General features: G+C 35.3%; 3 protein-coding genes across 6 annotated transcripts; 2 read left to right on the top strand and 1 right to left on the bottom strand.

Moving 5' to 3' along the window:
- The first annotated feature begins 317 nt into the window (after window positions 1–317).
- Window positions 318–6087, top strand: LOC107011512. 3 transcript variants are annotated; one of them, XM_015211039.2, is made up of 16 exons: window positions 318–483; window positions 639–780; window positions 872–986; window positions 1239–1391; window positions 1589–1693; window positions 2445–2528; window positions 3316–3431; window positions 3516–3617; window positions 3704–3817; window positions 3917–3973; window positions 4063–4129; window positions 4338–4391; window positions 4480–4554; window positions 4631–4666; window positions 5004–5120; window positions 5830–6087. In XM_015211039.2, the coding sequence occupies exons 2-15, from the start codon at window positions 761–763 to the stop codon at window positions 5118–5120; spliced, it is 1215 nt and encodes a 404-aa protein (XP_015066525.1). In that variant the 5' UTR covers window positions 318–483; window positions 639–760; the 3' UTR covers window positions 5830–6087. The 3 variants fall into 3 exon arrangements, with proteins under 3 accessions (XP_015066525.1, XP_027770681.1, XP_027770682.1); XM_027914880.1 differs by having other exon boundaries at window positions 875–986; XM_027914881.1 differs by lacking the exon at window positions 5830–6087 and having other exon boundaries at window positions 4946–5075.
- A 997-nt stretch (window positions 6088–7084) lies between these two features.
- On the top strand, window positions 7085–11514 carry LOC107011180. 2 transcript variants are annotated; one of them, XM_015210570.2, is made up of 15 exons: window positions 7085–7192; window positions 7585–7687; window positions 7796–7907; window positions 8023–8163; window positions 8328–8432; window positions 8941–9024; window positions 9599–9714; window positions 9803–9904; window positions 9985–10098; window positions 10179–10235; window positions 10359–10425; window positions 10579–10632; window positions 10716–10790; window positions 10880–10915; window positions 11247–11514. In XM_015210570.2, the coding sequence occupies exons 2-15, from the start codon at window positions 7665–7667 to the stop codon at window positions 11358–11360; spliced, it is 1200 nt and encodes a 399-aa protein (XP_015066056.1). In that variant the 5' UTR covers window positions 7085–7192; window positions 7585–7664; the 3' UTR covers window positions 11361–11514. The 2 variants fall into 2 exon arrangements, with proteins under 2 accessions (XP_015066056.1, XP_027770200.1); XM_027914399.1 differs by having other exon boundaries at window positions 7099–7321.
- Window positions 11515–11563: 49 nt separating this feature from the next.
- LOC107011179 lies at window positions 11564–17226 on the bottom strand. The gene is made up of 9 exons (XM_015210568.2): window positions 15964–17226; window positions 15289–15344; window positions 14407–14489; window positions 14174–14252; window positions 13811–13921; window positions 13168–13277; window positions 12579–12662; window positions 12384–12421; window positions 11564–12058 (listed from the first exon to the last, which is right to left on the bottom strand). Exons 1-9 carry the CDS (start codon window positions 16949–16951, stop codon window positions 11988–11990), a joined length of 1620 nt encoding a protein of 539 aa, XP_015066054.1. The 5' UTR covers window positions 16952–17226; the 3' UTR covers window positions 11564–11987.

Below are 17226 nucleotides of genomic sequence, written 5' to 3' on the forward strand. Positions count from 1 at the left end.
AGTATCTTTTTGATCTTTTATGTTTTCATTAAACTAAAAAACATCATATTTGTTTTTGTACTAATTACATATAAGCTATACTATTCTAAAAATATATTTGAGTAAAAAGGAGATATTTATCCTACGATAATAAATTCGTTTCATCTTTATTTTTTTTATATGGAGCCTATGTGATATATTTTTATTTTTCCCCCTCAATTAAATCTATTGAGCATATTAATTACCTTTTTTTTTTATTTATAAATCCCAGTTAATTTGGGAATACAATTTAAATTTCCCGCTTATAAGACGTGCTGAAGCATGGCACCGACAAGGGTTGACTTGGCACTAATTTTTACGAAGAACAATTCAAACGCTATATTTTCACCTATAAATTACCTAAATTAATTACATTGATTGATTGATGATCATATAGGATTGAGTTTTTTCTGATAGCTCTGCAAATCTTTGGCTTCCCTTCATTTTCCGGATTAGCCCCTTCAGGTATATTTATGGAAAATTTACAAATATCTGCATAATTTCTAAGGCATTTTTCCGACATATAATTGTAATAATGTGAAATTTGAATTGATTTGTGTGGTGTAAGTAATCTAATTTTTGGGATAAGGGAACTGAAAAATTGATTTGTAACTGTACAGGAATCATTTTGATGTTTTAGGGTTGACTATAATGCAATACTGTTTTGGCATTTCTGTTGTGGATCACTGAAGTCAACTGTTTGCGGCTTCTCCTTTTTGTGATTCTGAAATCTCCGAGGAGAATGGGTTCACCTACGCGCAGGTTTTTAGTTTTAAAATGGGTCCTTTATTGCCTTTTATTGAGAGACGTGGAAGAAGGTTATCAAGTTTTTGACTTAGACCTTCTGTGACAGCAGCTCTAACACTAGAAGAGGAAATGAAATGATGAGGCTTCTTGTGACAACCATTGTCGGAGTTGTGATTGGTATTTTCTTAGGCGTGTCGTTTCCTACTCTTTCATTGACCAAGGCAAGGGAGTTACTTTGCCTTTTGAATTTAATAAGATACATAAATATTTAATCAGGGTGGATCTTTAAGATGTAGAATCCATGTCTGTTCTGAATTCTAACTGTATTTGAAGAGTAAATGCACACACACGCGCGCGAAAAAACACACTCACTGCTTAGTGCTCCCCTGATTTAATGCCTCATTGTTCTCTTTTAAGTGACCATTTGTATAAGAGCTGATAAGATGATCTGCTTGTGTATTTCAATGTTGCAGCTGAACTTACCTTCTAATCTTTTTGGGTTAATTAATCTCACTTACATTGAGGAGAAGTATTCAGGCCTCTCAACACAAGATCTATTAAATGTCTTGTCTTCCCTTAAGAGATACAGAGGCCATTCACACGGCCACAAGCATTCCGACACAAAGGTAATAACATTTGCCTCTTATACAGGCTCCAAGCAGCTTCTCTTGAGACTTTGGTGCTACAATTTTATTGTTTCCATTTTATTATTACATTCAGATATTGAGGGTCAACTTTAGTTATATAGAGATAAGATTGTACCAAGTCTCTTGGAAATTTATGCCGCCTTCCAAGACTTACGCTATTTGCACAAATATTGCAGATTTGGGTTCCATCAAACCCTCGAGGTGCTGAGAGGCTACCAGCGGATATCGTTGCATCTGAGTCTGATCTTTATGCTCGAAGATTGTGGGGCCTACCCCATGAGGTCCGTGTTTTTCAGCCTTGATGCCTATCTAAAGTAGTCAATAGTGTGAGGTTTAGAAAGGAAACATCCATGTTTTAGCCCATTGCTAGAAAGGCCTTTTCTATAAATGATATGCTCAGTTCACGGTACTAACATGTCTTGAAGTTGATTTTAGGGGGAGGTTTAGAATGCAAGAAAATGATCCATGCGTTAACACATTAGCAAAAGGGCTTCTTTTCATAAATAATGACATGCTCAGTTCACATACTAACATGTCTTGAAGTTGATTTCAGGGATATTGGTTGAGTGTCTATAAGTCAAAGAAATTGCATGGAGTTCATATAAAACTAATAATTGCTTGTGATACACCCTTTTAACTTTATTGCCTTACTAACTATCTTTGAAGTAGTTTGCTTAAAGATCTTTGGATGGATAGGAAACTAAGAAAGCCTGATTGGAAGTAACTTACTTGGTCAAGTGGGATATATACATGCTTGCCTCCTCCTGATTTTGTTGGGCTATGAAGAAACATTATGCCTTAGCTGTCAATATAGTTTTCGACATTGAACTTTCTATAATCTACTGTGATGACTGATGACTGACGAAAATCGTGTATAGCTAGCTGAAACATGAGTTTTAGTATACAATTATGAGTTAACACCCTCAATGATGCTTCTCTCTCACTTGCTTTCCTTTTTTTTTTGGAATAGAGAACATAATGAGCACACATTATATCAGTCTATCTGAGTCTGTTTCATCAATTGATCTGCAGGACTTGATTATCAAACCTAGGTATCTTGTTTGCTTTACAGTTGGCTACGAGCAGAAAAATAACATAGACGTGGCAGTGAAAAAGGTTAGGTTCAACCGTTCTCTAGCTCTATTCCCTTCTATTCACTTGTTTAGGCCCTGTTCTTTCAGGGGATCATTTAATTGTGAATAAGGGACTAGTTAAGCCCTAACCTAAGTTTTGTTTGCAACATAATTTAACAGATACAGTTGCCTGCAACTGCAATCATGTTTTACGTTTCCAAATGCTTTAGAAAAGTGATGTTGGAGATTCAAAACTGTACTCATAATTCTTAAATGGGACAGAAATAACTAGTTGTGGAAGGCAAAATGTTTTCGGAAACACTGATCTTTTGACAAAAGGAAACGTTAAGATTTTCCATTTTCTAATATTTGTTTTTTGAGTTGATTGTTTGACTATTTTCTACTCAATTTTACTTCTGTACAATGAATAAAAGCAACAAAATATTTGGCTTTTAATGCTAAACTGAAGCATTAACTGTTTTGACTGATTCCAAATTTGTTTGCATGTTTGTCGATACAAGTCACTAACAAAACCTTGTTTAGTGTTTCTTTATCTTCACCAAGGAGATATTATATCATCTTTTTCTCTTATGGAGTTTATGTTGCTTGATTTGTGTACACTTAATTTCTCTCGTGATTATCGATATTTTCAATATTTGTGATGTTTCTTTCCTATGATTATATCCTGTATGTGCCCCTAAATAAGACACTTCCTGCAATAGTCCCAGCATGTTCCTCAGTGGGATTATAGTTTCCCATAATTTTGTCCACAGACTAAACATACCTTCGTCTCTTGTGGCTGTGCATGCTTACAGTTGCATCTTTAACAGTTTTCACAGAATTTTACCTTCATGTTGTTTCACTATGATGGTCGAACAAGTGAATGGGATGACCTTGAGTGGTCAAAGCGAGCTATCCATGTTAGTACACGAAAGCAAACTAAATGGTAACTGTTTTTGCAACTTCCTTTGTTCCTAAGTGTTTCAGTACATTTTGGTGCCCTTGTAAAAGTTTTTTCATGTGTTGAAAGGTGGTATGCAAAACGCTTTCTGCATCCGGACATTATAGCACCTTATGACTATATATTTATCTGGGATGAAGACTTGGGGCTTGAGAATTTTGACGCAGAGGAGTACGAATGATTTTTCAACACATTCTTCTGAATCAGATATGTTGAATTTTATGAACTCTAATGTTTCATTACAATTGCAACTTCAGATATATAAAGTTGGTGAAGCAACATGGGTTGGATATTTCACAGCCTGGTGTAGCATCAAATAGTGAGTTGTCATGGTGGATGACAAAAAGACGAAATGACACTGACGTCCACAAGTAGGGTCACTTGCATTACTATCTGTAACTGCAGACTAAAGCATCCCATGCACACATATCACTGATCTCATATTCAGTCTATTTTTTTTATGCTTGCAGGGAAACAGAGGAAAGACCTGGCTGGTGCACTGATCCACACTTGCCACCATGTTCAGGGTATGTTAATGCATGATATTTTTTCTATGAACTACCTTCTCGCTTGATGGTCGGTATCAGTAGTTTTTCATTTTGCTATCTGCAATCAGATTTGTGGAGATCATGGCACCTGTTTTCTCTAGAGATGCATGGCGGTGTGTTTGGTATATGATCCAGGTATAAATTATGTTACATCTTTTTTGACATTTATTGCAGCTAACCGCCTCCCCTCTTCAGGCCCCTCCTACAATCTGGAAAAATAACCCTACAAAAGTGGAAAATATAGAGTAAAATGAAAATGAATATTGCGCATAAGAGGAGGCAGGGTTGGAGGATAAGTAACCATTTCGTGAATGCAAATATGAGTTGTTATTTGTTATTGCAGAATGATTTGGTCCATGGATGGGGTCTCGATTTAGCTCTCAGGAAATGTGTAGAAGTAAGTAATCCACCTTATGCAGTGGAGTAAAATTCTCCTGTATTCTTATTCAACTGGCCTTATTTTAATAATGCTTTTGGATGAGCAGCCAGCCCACGAAAAGATAGGAGTGGTAGATTCTCAGTGGATTGTTCATCAAACTGTCCCTTCACTCGGGAACCAGGTATACCCCGTCTCAGCCTTGTCTTTTTTCATACTAGGTTATAAGTTTGAAAGTAATGGTTAGCTTCTTTCAACAGGGACAAGCAGAGAAGGGCAAAGCACCATGGCAAGGGGTATATCGCAATATCTGATCCTCCATTAAATTGAAACTTGAGAATATGAAAAAGCAACAACCAAAAAAACAATATAATCACATTTTGAATTTGCACAATGAACTTGTAGATTGAGTTCAAATTATTTTGGTTCATGAATGAAATTATGCTTGTCCTTTTCATTTTATCACGCAATATTAATTGTTCTATCTGAACTATGCATTATTTGGAGAAACCTTCTCCATGAATTTTTTATCTCACACATTTAATTGAAGAAGTGTTTTCTTGATCTTGTTACAGAGAAATATGATGATCATTGATTATATTGTGTAAGTTCAGTTTTCATTCTGGCTTATAGGTAAGAGCAAGGTGTGAGAGAGAGTGGGCACTGTTCAAGGAGCGTATGTCTGGTGCAGAGAAAGATTATTACTACAAAGCAAAGGGAATCGATCCCCCTAATTCTACATCTCATTAGGTAAAATTTCATATGATTAGGATGTCAACACTTCTTTTTTTAATTGAAAGTTATATACTTCAGTTTTTTTACACCATCAATAGTACTAGTTAGTTACCAACCACATAGATTTACTTGTAATTACCTACAAGTTCTGATTTACTGAATATTTTTTGCCCTGTCAATGCAAGTAAGTTAACAATTATCTGTTGACTAACTTACACAAGAGAAAGGTTTTCTTTTTTTGTTTTGTTAAAAGTAATATTTCATAATTTTTATCATCCTAATCACTTGGTGCAATATTTGATGTTAGAAAAACAAGTTTAGGACATTATTTTTTCTTTGTTTCAACTGTTGCTCTCCATTTGTTTCTTCCTCATGCATTTCTGGCATTGCTGCCGTCTGAGTTTAGACAAATTTGTCTCCAATGTTGTATAATTTCTTAGTTAATGTCAATTTGACCTTTGTGTCATAAAATATTTAATGGTAATCTCTCTTGATGAATAGTCAATGTTTGGTATTAACGGGGTTGAAAATCATTTGCACTTAATAGCCCACAAGATAAGGACAAGGTATGCGTATCCCTCAAATTTCAAGTGTGGGATCACGAAATATGGTATTGTTAATGTTATTGTTATTGTAGCTTCAAAAAGTAGGTCGCATACCCTTGTCTCTAAATAAACTATAGTAGGTGTTATTTAACCATTCTCTTCTAAATTTATCTGTCCAGGTGCCATCCCGTTGCTGGACAATATTATACTAGATACAATTGAGTGAGCTGTTGAAAATACATTATCATGCAACAGTGATTTTGTGACGGAAGATTTAATTTCGTAATATTTTACAAATTTGATATAAGTTTATAGGAGATTTTAATTTTTTCACATATAAAAGATATGAAAAATATTATTTTCTTCTATATAATTTGTAAATAACTATACCTTTGTAACAGTCTAAAAACAATGAATAAATTAACAAGGTCATTACCTTCTTTGATTTTATAATTTTGGTGTTTTAGCTAAACTTATTAGCCTACTCTTGTTAGATTCATACAACAAGGTTTGGTTTCAACAATTTCAAATATAGCTAATTTGACAAAATTATGCATGATTATTTATTAGTATATAAATGGGTCCGTCGCTAATTTTGCTTTTGGCGTAAACGAAGGTTTCCAAATCTGTAGCCACATAAATTCAAACGGAAGAGCCAAATCCCATGTTCTCTGAGTTGTAACAATATAGTTAGTAATTAATATTTTAAGAATTTAACTAATATCTACTCATGATTCTATAAATTTACCAGTTTTGCTTTATTTGTCATAGCATATAATTATTTTATTTTAAGGTTATAAACTTATTTTCAAGAGACTATTTATAGGTATTTTTTAGGTAACTTAATAGAGTAAACATTTAGATAAACTCTTACTTTTAATATTGATATGATTTCAATTTAAATCACAATTTTTTTTAGAAAAATATCTCCAAAAGTTATATATCGAGATTAGAATGATAAAAAAAATCTTTTATTAAAGTAATTTGTTTTCACTACTACTAGCATATATATGAATAACAAATATTTTTGAATCTTGATATTCAAGATTTACATTCACTTTATTGGTTTTCATATACCCGTTCTATTAATATCAATATCCATTTTTATTATTTAGTATTTTCTAGGTTTATCAATAGTTATTTTCTATAATATTTTGAGATGTTCAATAATATTTATTTATTTTATAAAATTAATTTATAATTGTATATTTAATTCATAATTTATTCTTATCATTAATTATAATTATTTTTTATTATATTTTTTAAAACGATATATTTATAATATTTAAAAGGTAATATAATAAAATTATCGATTTATTTATAATTTTTTTAAGAAATGTAATAATCAGTAGTGAGTAGTGGACAAGTATTTATTGCATCGGGTGAATACTAGTATATGGAACTTTTAAATACATAAACTTTTTTTTTTAAAAAAAAAAAGAAAAAGTGAAGAAAAGAGGACTGGTCTTCATGTGTTTGGATTTTGAGTTTACTTGCAACGACATCTCGACAAAGAATACATATCCTTTTGACAATTCCAAGGTTGGATATTTTCCTATATTAAAGATTCCGATGAAACATTGAAAACTTAACAACATCCCAAATTTTGATTTTGGTTGAAGCATAGATTCTTACTTTACTAATCTTTCAGATCAGCTACTTCAACTTCAGGTTCGATTCCATTCAAGATTCAAGATTTCAACTTCAAACACTTCAAGAAAATTTGTTGCTTCTTTTTTAGGCTAATATTTGACTACTGTTTGTCCAAGATTGCAATTATTTGTCTTTTAGTAATATTTGAACTTACTAGCAATAGACCAAGTTAAGTAGTAATTAATAAATCTTTGAGATATAATGAATGGGAAAATGGGAACTTTACTCAAAAGTGTTCAGTAATTGCAAAGTACTGATCTTTTTTTGCTTTCTGGTTTTAGGAATCTCCCAACTCATAATTGGGCTAAGCAGATGTTAGTCCTTTTCTGATTCTGAAAAGGATTGTGAGCTTGTGACTAAGATGGGGACGCCTATGAAACGCAGGTTCTTGATTTGACACAAATTTATTCATATAAGCATCCCAACTGGTTCAGGATTGAGGCGTAATTGATTGGTTGATCCATTTATTTATTTACTGCTGAATTTCCACAGCTCAAACTCGAGAAGACGGAATGAAAAGATGAGGCTTTTTGTGACTACTTTTATTGGAGTTGTATTCGGGTTTTTCCTAGGTGTAACTTTTCCTACAATTTCATTGTCCAAGGCAAGGGGAACTACTTTCAATTTTAATCTTAATATAAACATATTTGATGGGGACATTTTATTTTTAAGTCTCAGTTGAATAAGAGCTAATAAGGTAATGTGCTTCAATTTTGCAGCTGCCCTTACCTACGAATCTTATCCCATCAATTGATCTACCTGACATGGAAAAGTCGGGCCTCTCAACTCAAGCTCTATTAAATGTTTTGAATTCCTTGAAGGATCGTGTTGGCAGTTCACACAAGAATAAGGCCGCGAAGGTATTTTACTTGTCTTTCCTGTAGGTTCCATCAGCTTCTTGTTACTTGTCACTGTTTGTTATAGCAGACACTCCTAAAAGATTGCACCTCCATGATTTCATCTTTTGGAAGTGTTTGTATACCAATTGATGTTCAATATTTATGCTATTTGGGAGATCTTGCAGATTTGGGTTCCATCAAATCCCAGAGGCGCCGAGAGGCTACCCCCGGGTATTGTAGCATCTGAGTCTGATCTTTATACTCGAAGGCTGTGGGGACTGCCAAGTGAGGTCTGTCAATTCTGCATGTATGCCTATTGAAGTACTCTATTGATTCTTCTCATTACTTGTCAGCAATTACTAGTTCATGTTATGTGAATTGATGGCAATATTTTGTGGCTTAAAATGAAAAAAAAAAAAATCATCCATGGCATTATGTTAATTGGAGGGACGGTTTTCATACAAGCAAAATTGGAAGGAGGGTGTTCATATCAGACACATGTTAGATGAATATGGAAAGAGTATCTGAATAAGATATATTGAGGGAACTGCTGAAGTGGACTGATAGATACATACTTGCGTGCTTCTGGTTTCTAGTGCTCAAAAAAACATTCTATAATGATTGGTGAGAACAGGTTCAACGGCAGCTAAAATGTGATTTTAGAATGTCATTGTGCGTTAAAAGTGAACGATGTCCATGTCTCTCTCTCCTTTCCTTACCTTTATTTTTGGAATGAGAAAACATAATGATTGTGTATGGTGTCCCTCTAGCATAATCAGCTCCATTAATGATATGCAGGACTTGATCATCAAGCCAAGGTACCTTGTGACCTTCACAGTTGGCCTCAAGCAGAAGAGTAACATTGATGCAGCAGTGAAAAAGGTTGTGCTCGAGTCTCTTTATCTCATTTTCCTTGAAATCGCTCTTTTGAGCACTACTCTGTGCTTTTGGAGGTTATTTTCTTCATGTATAAGGGCCAGAAGCGTAACTAATTTTTTTCTTTTCTTGAGCATGTCTCTTGCGTTGTTTTATGTGCAATACCTTGGCTGTTCTTATCTATAATGTTTCCCTTAGTTCCTGTTGCATGTATGTAAATTTATTGATGAATCTCTGAAAATCATTAAGAATCAATCTTATTGTCAATCCCACATTTAATCTCATCACAGAATTAGAATTACCAGAGACGGGCACTCATTTTAGGGTGGCTAGCACCATACATAGAGGTCTCATTTGCCTATTGCCCAGTATTGGCTCTTGCTACCCATATAAGTCTTGGTTTCTTGTTCCTTTGAAAATTTTAAGCTTTCTGTTATTATCAAGGCCCACCATTGGTTGTTGGATGAGTGCTAAGTTGGATTGTTTGCCACTCATGATTTACATTTCAAATGGAACACAAAAACGTAGGTTAAAGGTGGACTGTTGTATCATTACATTCTTATTCTTGTATTGTAAACAGTTCTCAGAGAACTTTACCATTATGCTGTTTCACTATGATGGCCGAACAACTGAATGGGATGACCTTGAGTGGTCAGCACGGGCTATCCATGTCAGTACACCGAAACAGACTAAATGGTACCATTCTTGTAAATTCTTTCTATCCTCAATTCTTCAACATATTTGATGGATATGTAAGTGCAGTGTTTATTCATTTTGTTGAAAGGTGGTATGCAAAACGTTTTCTACATCCTGACATTGTAGCACCATATGACTATATATTCATCTGGGATGAAGACTTGGGGCTTGAAAATTTTAACGCGGAGGAGTAAGTGATTATAATTAGAGCCATGTGAATCAACAAATATATTGAATTATGTGGAGTCTTAAGGCTTAATGCAAATGCAGATATATAAAGTTGGTGACGAAACATGGTTTGGATATTTCACAGCCTGGTTTAGAACCAAACAGTGGGTTGACATGGCAGATGACAAAAGGGAGAAATGACACTGAAGTTCACAAGTAGGGAACACAGTACTTTAATTTACCTATCATGTACACAAAGCTTGATCTCATATACAGTTTATTGCTTCTGCTAACAGGGAAACAGAGGAAAGGCCAGGCTGGTGCGCCGATCCACATTTGCCACCTTGTGCAGCGTACGTAATGCTTAATATTTAACAATAACAACTGTCACTTAATGTTTGTATCTCAGTATTATTAATCAAAAATGAAAAAGGAGGGTTCGTGTCTATGTTAACTATTGTTTTGTTTGCAATCAGATTTGTTGAGATCATGGCACCGGTTTTCTCTCGAGAGGCGTGGCGGTGTGTTTGGCATATGATCCAGGTATAAATTATTAAAGATCTTTCATGTTTTTCCATTCATTGCAACAGCTTCCCCCAGGCACCCCTGGACCCTCTCACACAAACTTCAAAGTAAGAGCCGGCAAAGAAAGAAAAGTAGAGTAAAAAGAAAAGCAATATTGATTCTTTTTTGCAGAATGACTTGGTCCATGGATGGGGTCTTGATTTTGCGCTTAGGAGATGTGTGGAGGTTAGTAGTTGTGTTGTGCGGACAAATTCTCATATGTTCCATTTGACATGACCTTTTTCCTAATAGTACTTTTTGATGAGCAGCCCGCTCATGAAAAGATAGGAGTTGTAGATGCACAGTGGATTGTACATCAAACTGTTCCATCTCTTGGAAGCCAGGTTTGTCCAACTTTCAGATGTAGTTAGAGTATATCAGACTAGCATAAATGTTGGCTATAACAAATTATTTTCTTTTCTTATTTCTACAGGGTAAATCGGAGAATGGCAAGGCACCATGGGAAGGGGTATGTTAGCTATATTTCATTCTCCTGTATGGTGAAATTTGGCCATGAATGACAGATGATTAGGGGAAAAAATGAATTAATAGTCACAATTTGATCACCTTTTGAATTTGCATATGAATATGTCAAACCACGTTAAAACTTTTGTGCTGGTAGATGAAACTTAAGATGCTTGTTCTTTTCATTATATCACGCAAGATCTCTCTGTTACTGTATGGTGAACTCAAACCCATACTTCTGATGATGCATATGATTCTGCAACTGTTTGAGTAAATCGGAGTATGTTGATATCTGATTATCTGTCTAAGGTCCAACACTTTCAATTTTGGTTCAGGTAAGAGAAAGGTGTCGAAGAGAATGGACAATGTTTCAGGATCGCATGGCTACTGCAGAAATGGCCTATTACAAGGCAATGGGAATGGATCCCCCTAATTCCACAACTAATTAGGTGACTCACTAGTCTAGAATGCTTGTAGAATTTCAGATTTTCTTTGTGTGCAAATATCTGGTACTAATTTAGAGTTCCCAAGTGTGAGTGGAACAAAATATATGTATTCATTCTCCCTATACTAATATATAATTCATCTTTTGTTTTGTGTCAACCTCCTGTCTCTATGTTCTATGCTTGCTTTTGAGTTAACAGAAGTGATCTAATAAAAGATAAAAATATGTATTTTTCATGGCACTTGACACTTTGAATTGTGCCATAGTAAAGATTTTAATTGACGAGTCTAGTTGGTACCAGCAATGACTGAAAGACAGATATATTACAATTCTTCCTAATCTACATGTTATGAAGGTTCCATCACAACACTTTCGCCCACAGGGAAAGAGGTAATGTGGAGGAGAAGGTGAAAATACTACTGTCCCTTTGTTGAAGTAGCTAGACAGAAGATAAGTATGTATAGATCTCCAATTGCCACCAAAAATGTGGAATTTCCAACAACTGTTTCTTCTTCAATGGTGGTGTGCAAACCAGCTTGTCGGCACCCAGACTATTCCGCTGATACCTGCAGCTTCTTACCAGCACAGACATGTACTGGATAACTCTGTCCCATGGAACCTCAAAAAAATCTTACAAATATCCTTTGGTGATTGCCTCTTCCAATTCTTTAAATTCCCAAGCATCATCCGCTGTATTCTCTCCTGTGAGGTAAAGAGAGCACAGTGAGCTACTGAACAAGTACTTGAAGGAATCAGGATTCAAGACTACTTCAGATAAAAGGCATATAATGGTGTTCTCGCCATGTTATTAGGTGCAAGATTCAGGCAACATTCTCTAATACTACAATAACATTGTTATAAACCCTGACTATGATCTGCTCACAGGCAGCAATGCAGACCTCTCGTATCTCTTGATGTTCTACATAAAGAAAACCCCTTCCACAACTATTTTCAGATGTAAACACGACAAGCTATACTTTCAGGACTAACTATAAAAATATCCGAATTCAAAATAACAGTGTCTTACCAATTGAATCTCGTCGCAGAGCTGTCAAGTGAGCACAACTGCAAGATAAAATTTCAGCTTGGGTTTGAATCCACTTATAAGAACATTAAGAATTAAAAAGGAATTATGCATCACCCAGAGATTTGTCATTTCTCATCATCTACCACAAAAGGAGAACCTTTAAGTATTAAAACAAATATTATCTTTATATGGTACCTGCCAAGAGCTTTCCCGAAGTCTGCACAAAGTGATCGGACATAGGTACCTTTTGAGCATCTTACTCGGAAAATCACATTCTGTCTGCCAATTCAAAAAGAAGGGGAAAAGAAGTATCTTCAATATGATTTCACGAAGTGATAAGCCAACTATAGTGGAGTGACAACCTTCAGCAACAAAAGTACTTGCTCACATCAAGACATGTAAATTATACGCATTTCTGTCCCAATATGTATTATACTGCTTCACATGAAAGAATGTCTGACATATAGATATTCATGAGCTTCAAGAAATACTCAGATTCCCTCGAGAGTAACTGGATGGGATATAACATGCTTCACATGAAAGTGCGTCTCAAATATAAACATGCTTCAGTGTACAACTAGCACTAAAGTATTCAATGCAGTATAGAGCGATGGTAAGACACTTTGGGAGCACCCAAGGAATGTTAGACACTTGAGAGAACCTTTGCTAGAGCTTTTAACTCACACACAGTTACACACACACACTACTCACATAGATATGAGTTCTCAAGAGTTGAGCATCCATATGGTACAAGATTAGTACAAGAAGATCTTAACAAGATAACCTGTCATCTAAACTCCGCTTCACGTCAAATTCGAAAATTGAAATCCTTCTCGGTGCAAGTTCGATGCTTTCTCCTCTTCTTGCTTTATCATACATCTTTTCACCACCAACCTATCATAAGTAGACAGGAGTCTAATAAGTAGAAGTGTAAAACACTATACTGAATCCCATTCATAACTTGGTCACCCAAGAGAAATTCTGATGAGGCTGACAAAAATTGGAAGAGCTTAAGAACCTATAAAAGAAAAGATAAAATACCACTCAAGCGATTACAGACTACAGAAGTAGCACCTAGCTTTTCTAAATCAGCATGCTCTTCGATTTAAGCTTATGTCCAATCACAATTAGTATCAGCAGCAATAATCTCTGCATTACATGGACTTGAGATATAGCTAAGTTGATTCAACACGCTTTCTTTTCATGAGATCGATAAACAACATGACTTCAATAAAATTAAGCATGTTGAAAACACTAAGAATGAATTGTTTGAGGAAGTGTTAATTTGGTATCACTAATTCCATTCTCCAGGGTAAGGAAGTGATGTAATAATTCGGTACATTATCAAAATATGCAGAGGCACACTTTATGTTCAGCAAAATAAAAAAATTGGATGATCGGAAGTGCTGCAACAAAAATAAACTTACTTTGATTGCTGAGAACATCGGAGGGACTTGCCATATCTCTCCAAAAAAGGATGCTGCCGTTTTCTTTATGTCTTCATCCTTGATATGCTCCCATGGCTCTCGTTGAATAACCTGAACATTGCAAAATCCAAAATTCATAGGTAAGATGAAACCTGGGGTAAACAAATAACTAGATCCTGTTTATTTAACATCAACTAGTGTGAGTGTGTAGACTTTATTCATGATGGCTTTATCACGAAATTTCTCATCTTTCCATCTTAATTTGTGTTGCTGATGATTAAATGAGACTTTCGTGTGTGTGAAATAAGCCACACGTTCCAGATTTATCTGAAGAAATATAACTTCAAAAAAACAACTAAATACCGGGGAATCTGCATCCCAGGTAGAGGTGGCTTCTCCCAAACGGAAGATCCCACTGTAGCCCTTAGTCATACCCTGATAGCTGCCAAGAACAATTCAACTTAAGTTATTACATAACTTCCCATAGACATGGATAAGTTCTCTTAAGACAGAGGGAAATTAGCAGGAAGAAAGTCTCATGAAATTTTAGGAACCCCTGAAATCTCCCTCAGTTTAATCATCTAAAACCTTATTACCTGTCAACGATCTTTGTAGATTTACCAACACATACAATCAATAATCCAGTTGCCATAGGATCAAGTGTTCCAGCATGGCCAACCTGCAAAAGATTACATTGAAGGAGAAGCTGATAAGCATGAAATGCCTCAGTGCAGTTTGTATTCAGTCAGAAAGTGAAAAATGCCCCCAACCACGTGAACATAAGCATAAAAACCCCAATCAAATCAAATGAATAAGACATAAAAACCAGCCCCCACCTGATAGAGTGGCACAATTTTTTTAGAAACAGAAGTTTGTTTGAAGGTCTTCAATTTAAAATAAAAATTTGGTGGAGGAGGTAACAAAATGCTTAGAAATGTACCCTAATTCCCCAAAATTTGCTAGATACTCTTTTTTCTATATGCCCTGCATCTTCTTCAGCCCATACTCCACAGCTCTAACTTTACTGAACAAAGTCTTCTGGCTAGCAGACTAGATCTAATGGAGGGTCCAACACCAAAAAGAATAAAGAAAACTTGATGAAGGGAATTGATACTCATGTTAGAATTCTAAGATTTCACAGTATTTTACATTAGGAATGGATATCTTAGAAGAAAATCAAAATAGTAAATCTACAGACAAAAATCAAAACTTTATTCAAGCTCCTACTTTTTAATGTAAGAGTTCTATTAATCAGCATGGATATAACCAAAGTACAGACTCAAAGTTTAAGTGAAAACATTCATCCAAATAATCTTTTGACTTGCATTCTTCTTGCTAAGACTGACGTGCTAATGCACCTTCAAATACAAAAGATTACCATAAAAAGCTTATCCTGAGATATTTTTAAAGCGAGTTTGCATACTGCTTCTCCAAGACCATATCAAATAGTCCCTAGATTGTTCTTAGGAAAGATATACCTTTTTCACTTTTGTTAAGCGACGCAACTTTCCACAAACAGTAAAAGAAGTCCAACCTGTAAGGCAATTCAGACACTAGTTACAAAAGAAAGAAGGAAACCAAGCTTTTATAACAAAATTCATGCAAGAGTGTCCAAATCATTGTTTGAATTTACAATGTTAGATAATAAAAGGCAATCACCACAACAACAACATACCCAATGTAATCCTAATTCACAAGTAATATTTATAGCATTCCATACTAATTCTGTTTTTATGCGAATGTATTTTTGCCTAAGAACGTAAAAGTCCTTTATGAGCTTTGTGATGCACAACACTATAACATATGAGTTGCTTGAGCAGTTTTCATTAATTAGCCATACACTGGCTGCATTCATTATGTACACTCCCAAACAAATTTAATTTATTTCTGACTCTAAGACTCCCCGAGTGTACACCTCTCATTTTAAAAATTAAACAACCAAATGTACTCAAACTTCTAAAGCAAGAATTGCATTCAGCATCTCTACTTGTAATGCTTCTTGTTCAGTTAGAAACTCAAAACACCTAACTTTGACTTCACATGAGAACTTAACACACTTACTTTAATTGTTCAGAATCACGTCAACATCTAAAATATGAACATCTTTTGCAAGATAAATCCAAGTGTTATACCAATTAGGATCTCAAACTCACCTTTTGGTTTGTTTACTAATACAACTGTCCCACCCGGACTATCCCATTTAGGAGGAAGCCCTGTACTCCTTGTCGCTAGAAATGGCTCAGCACTAACAACACCATTTTCCTTATTTGGAACTTTCTTCAAACACTTGAAGAACTCTTCCACTTTCTTTTCCGATACATCAACTTTAGCTTCCTTCTTAGTTTCAGAGCTGACGCTTTTTTCTTCCTCTTCGAAAAAGATCAAACTTTTACCATCCCCACCATCAGTATCTTTTTCTATTATATTTTCCTTCTTCCCCGATTTCTTTTTACTCCTGTTTACATTCTCATTTGACTGCCCAGGATCAAGAAAAGCCTTATCAAAACCCTGATCAGGAAAAAACTTCTTCTCCAATTGATATACCATCTTATAATGCTTATCCTTCTCCCAAGGATAAGCAAAATTGTCATAAAAGTACAACTCTTCTTCCTTCTTGTGTAGTGTAGGTAGCTCCACAACTTCCTGCTTCAACTCAACAAGCTCATTATCCTTGTCCCTGTTATTCTCATCCTCTGAATCCGACCCACCAAACATTCTTTTCCTTCTCTTATTGTAATATTTCCTTTTCCCTTTATCCATTTTCATAATACCCGAATTGGGTTCTTCAGGCTGCGGTTCGGCTTGTGGAGAAGAAGATTTCGAATTCAATTTTCTGTCGACCCAATCGTCGAACCCAAGTTCTGAACCGGGTAAGGGTTCTGAATCGTTAGGTTTTGAATTGGGAAGGAAGCGTTGTCGGCGAGATTTTAGGGTAGGTGAAGGTGGGTTTGCAGGGCGGGAGATTATCATTTCGTATTGAAGTGGGTATGGGGTTGAAGTTGTAGAGAAGAAGTGAAGTGAATGGGATTTGAGCAAAAGGGAATTGAGCATTGAGGGAAAGAAGACGGTGCGTGGCTGAGAGATGGATTTGGAGCGGAGGAAGATGAGAGACATGCGAGGAATTACTACTGACTTCGCCATTTTTGCGACTTGCGGTGACAGTATCGTTCCTCTTTCTAGGTAAAAACCTTCAACCCACACCACTAAAACATACTACTTCTCGAGGTATAATATGTAACGGAATCTTCAAACCTTAAAAACAAAATTTTTTCGTTCGTGGTTAGATCGATTACGTTGTATTGACTGATTAAGAATTTCTGGAATGATTTGGCAGATAATGTTGTATGAGTAAAGATTTGGTTCGTTAGAGAAATTTCATGTTTAAAAGACAAGGTTCTGGCAAATAAGTCTGGTGA

This window comes from Solanum pennellii, chromosome 2, assembly GCF_001406875.1.
Source record: "Solanum pennellii chromosome 2, SPENNV200".
Taxonomy (NCBI): Eukaryota; Viridiplantae; Streptophyta; class Magnoliopsida; order Solanales; family Solanaceae; genus Solanum; species Solanum pennellii.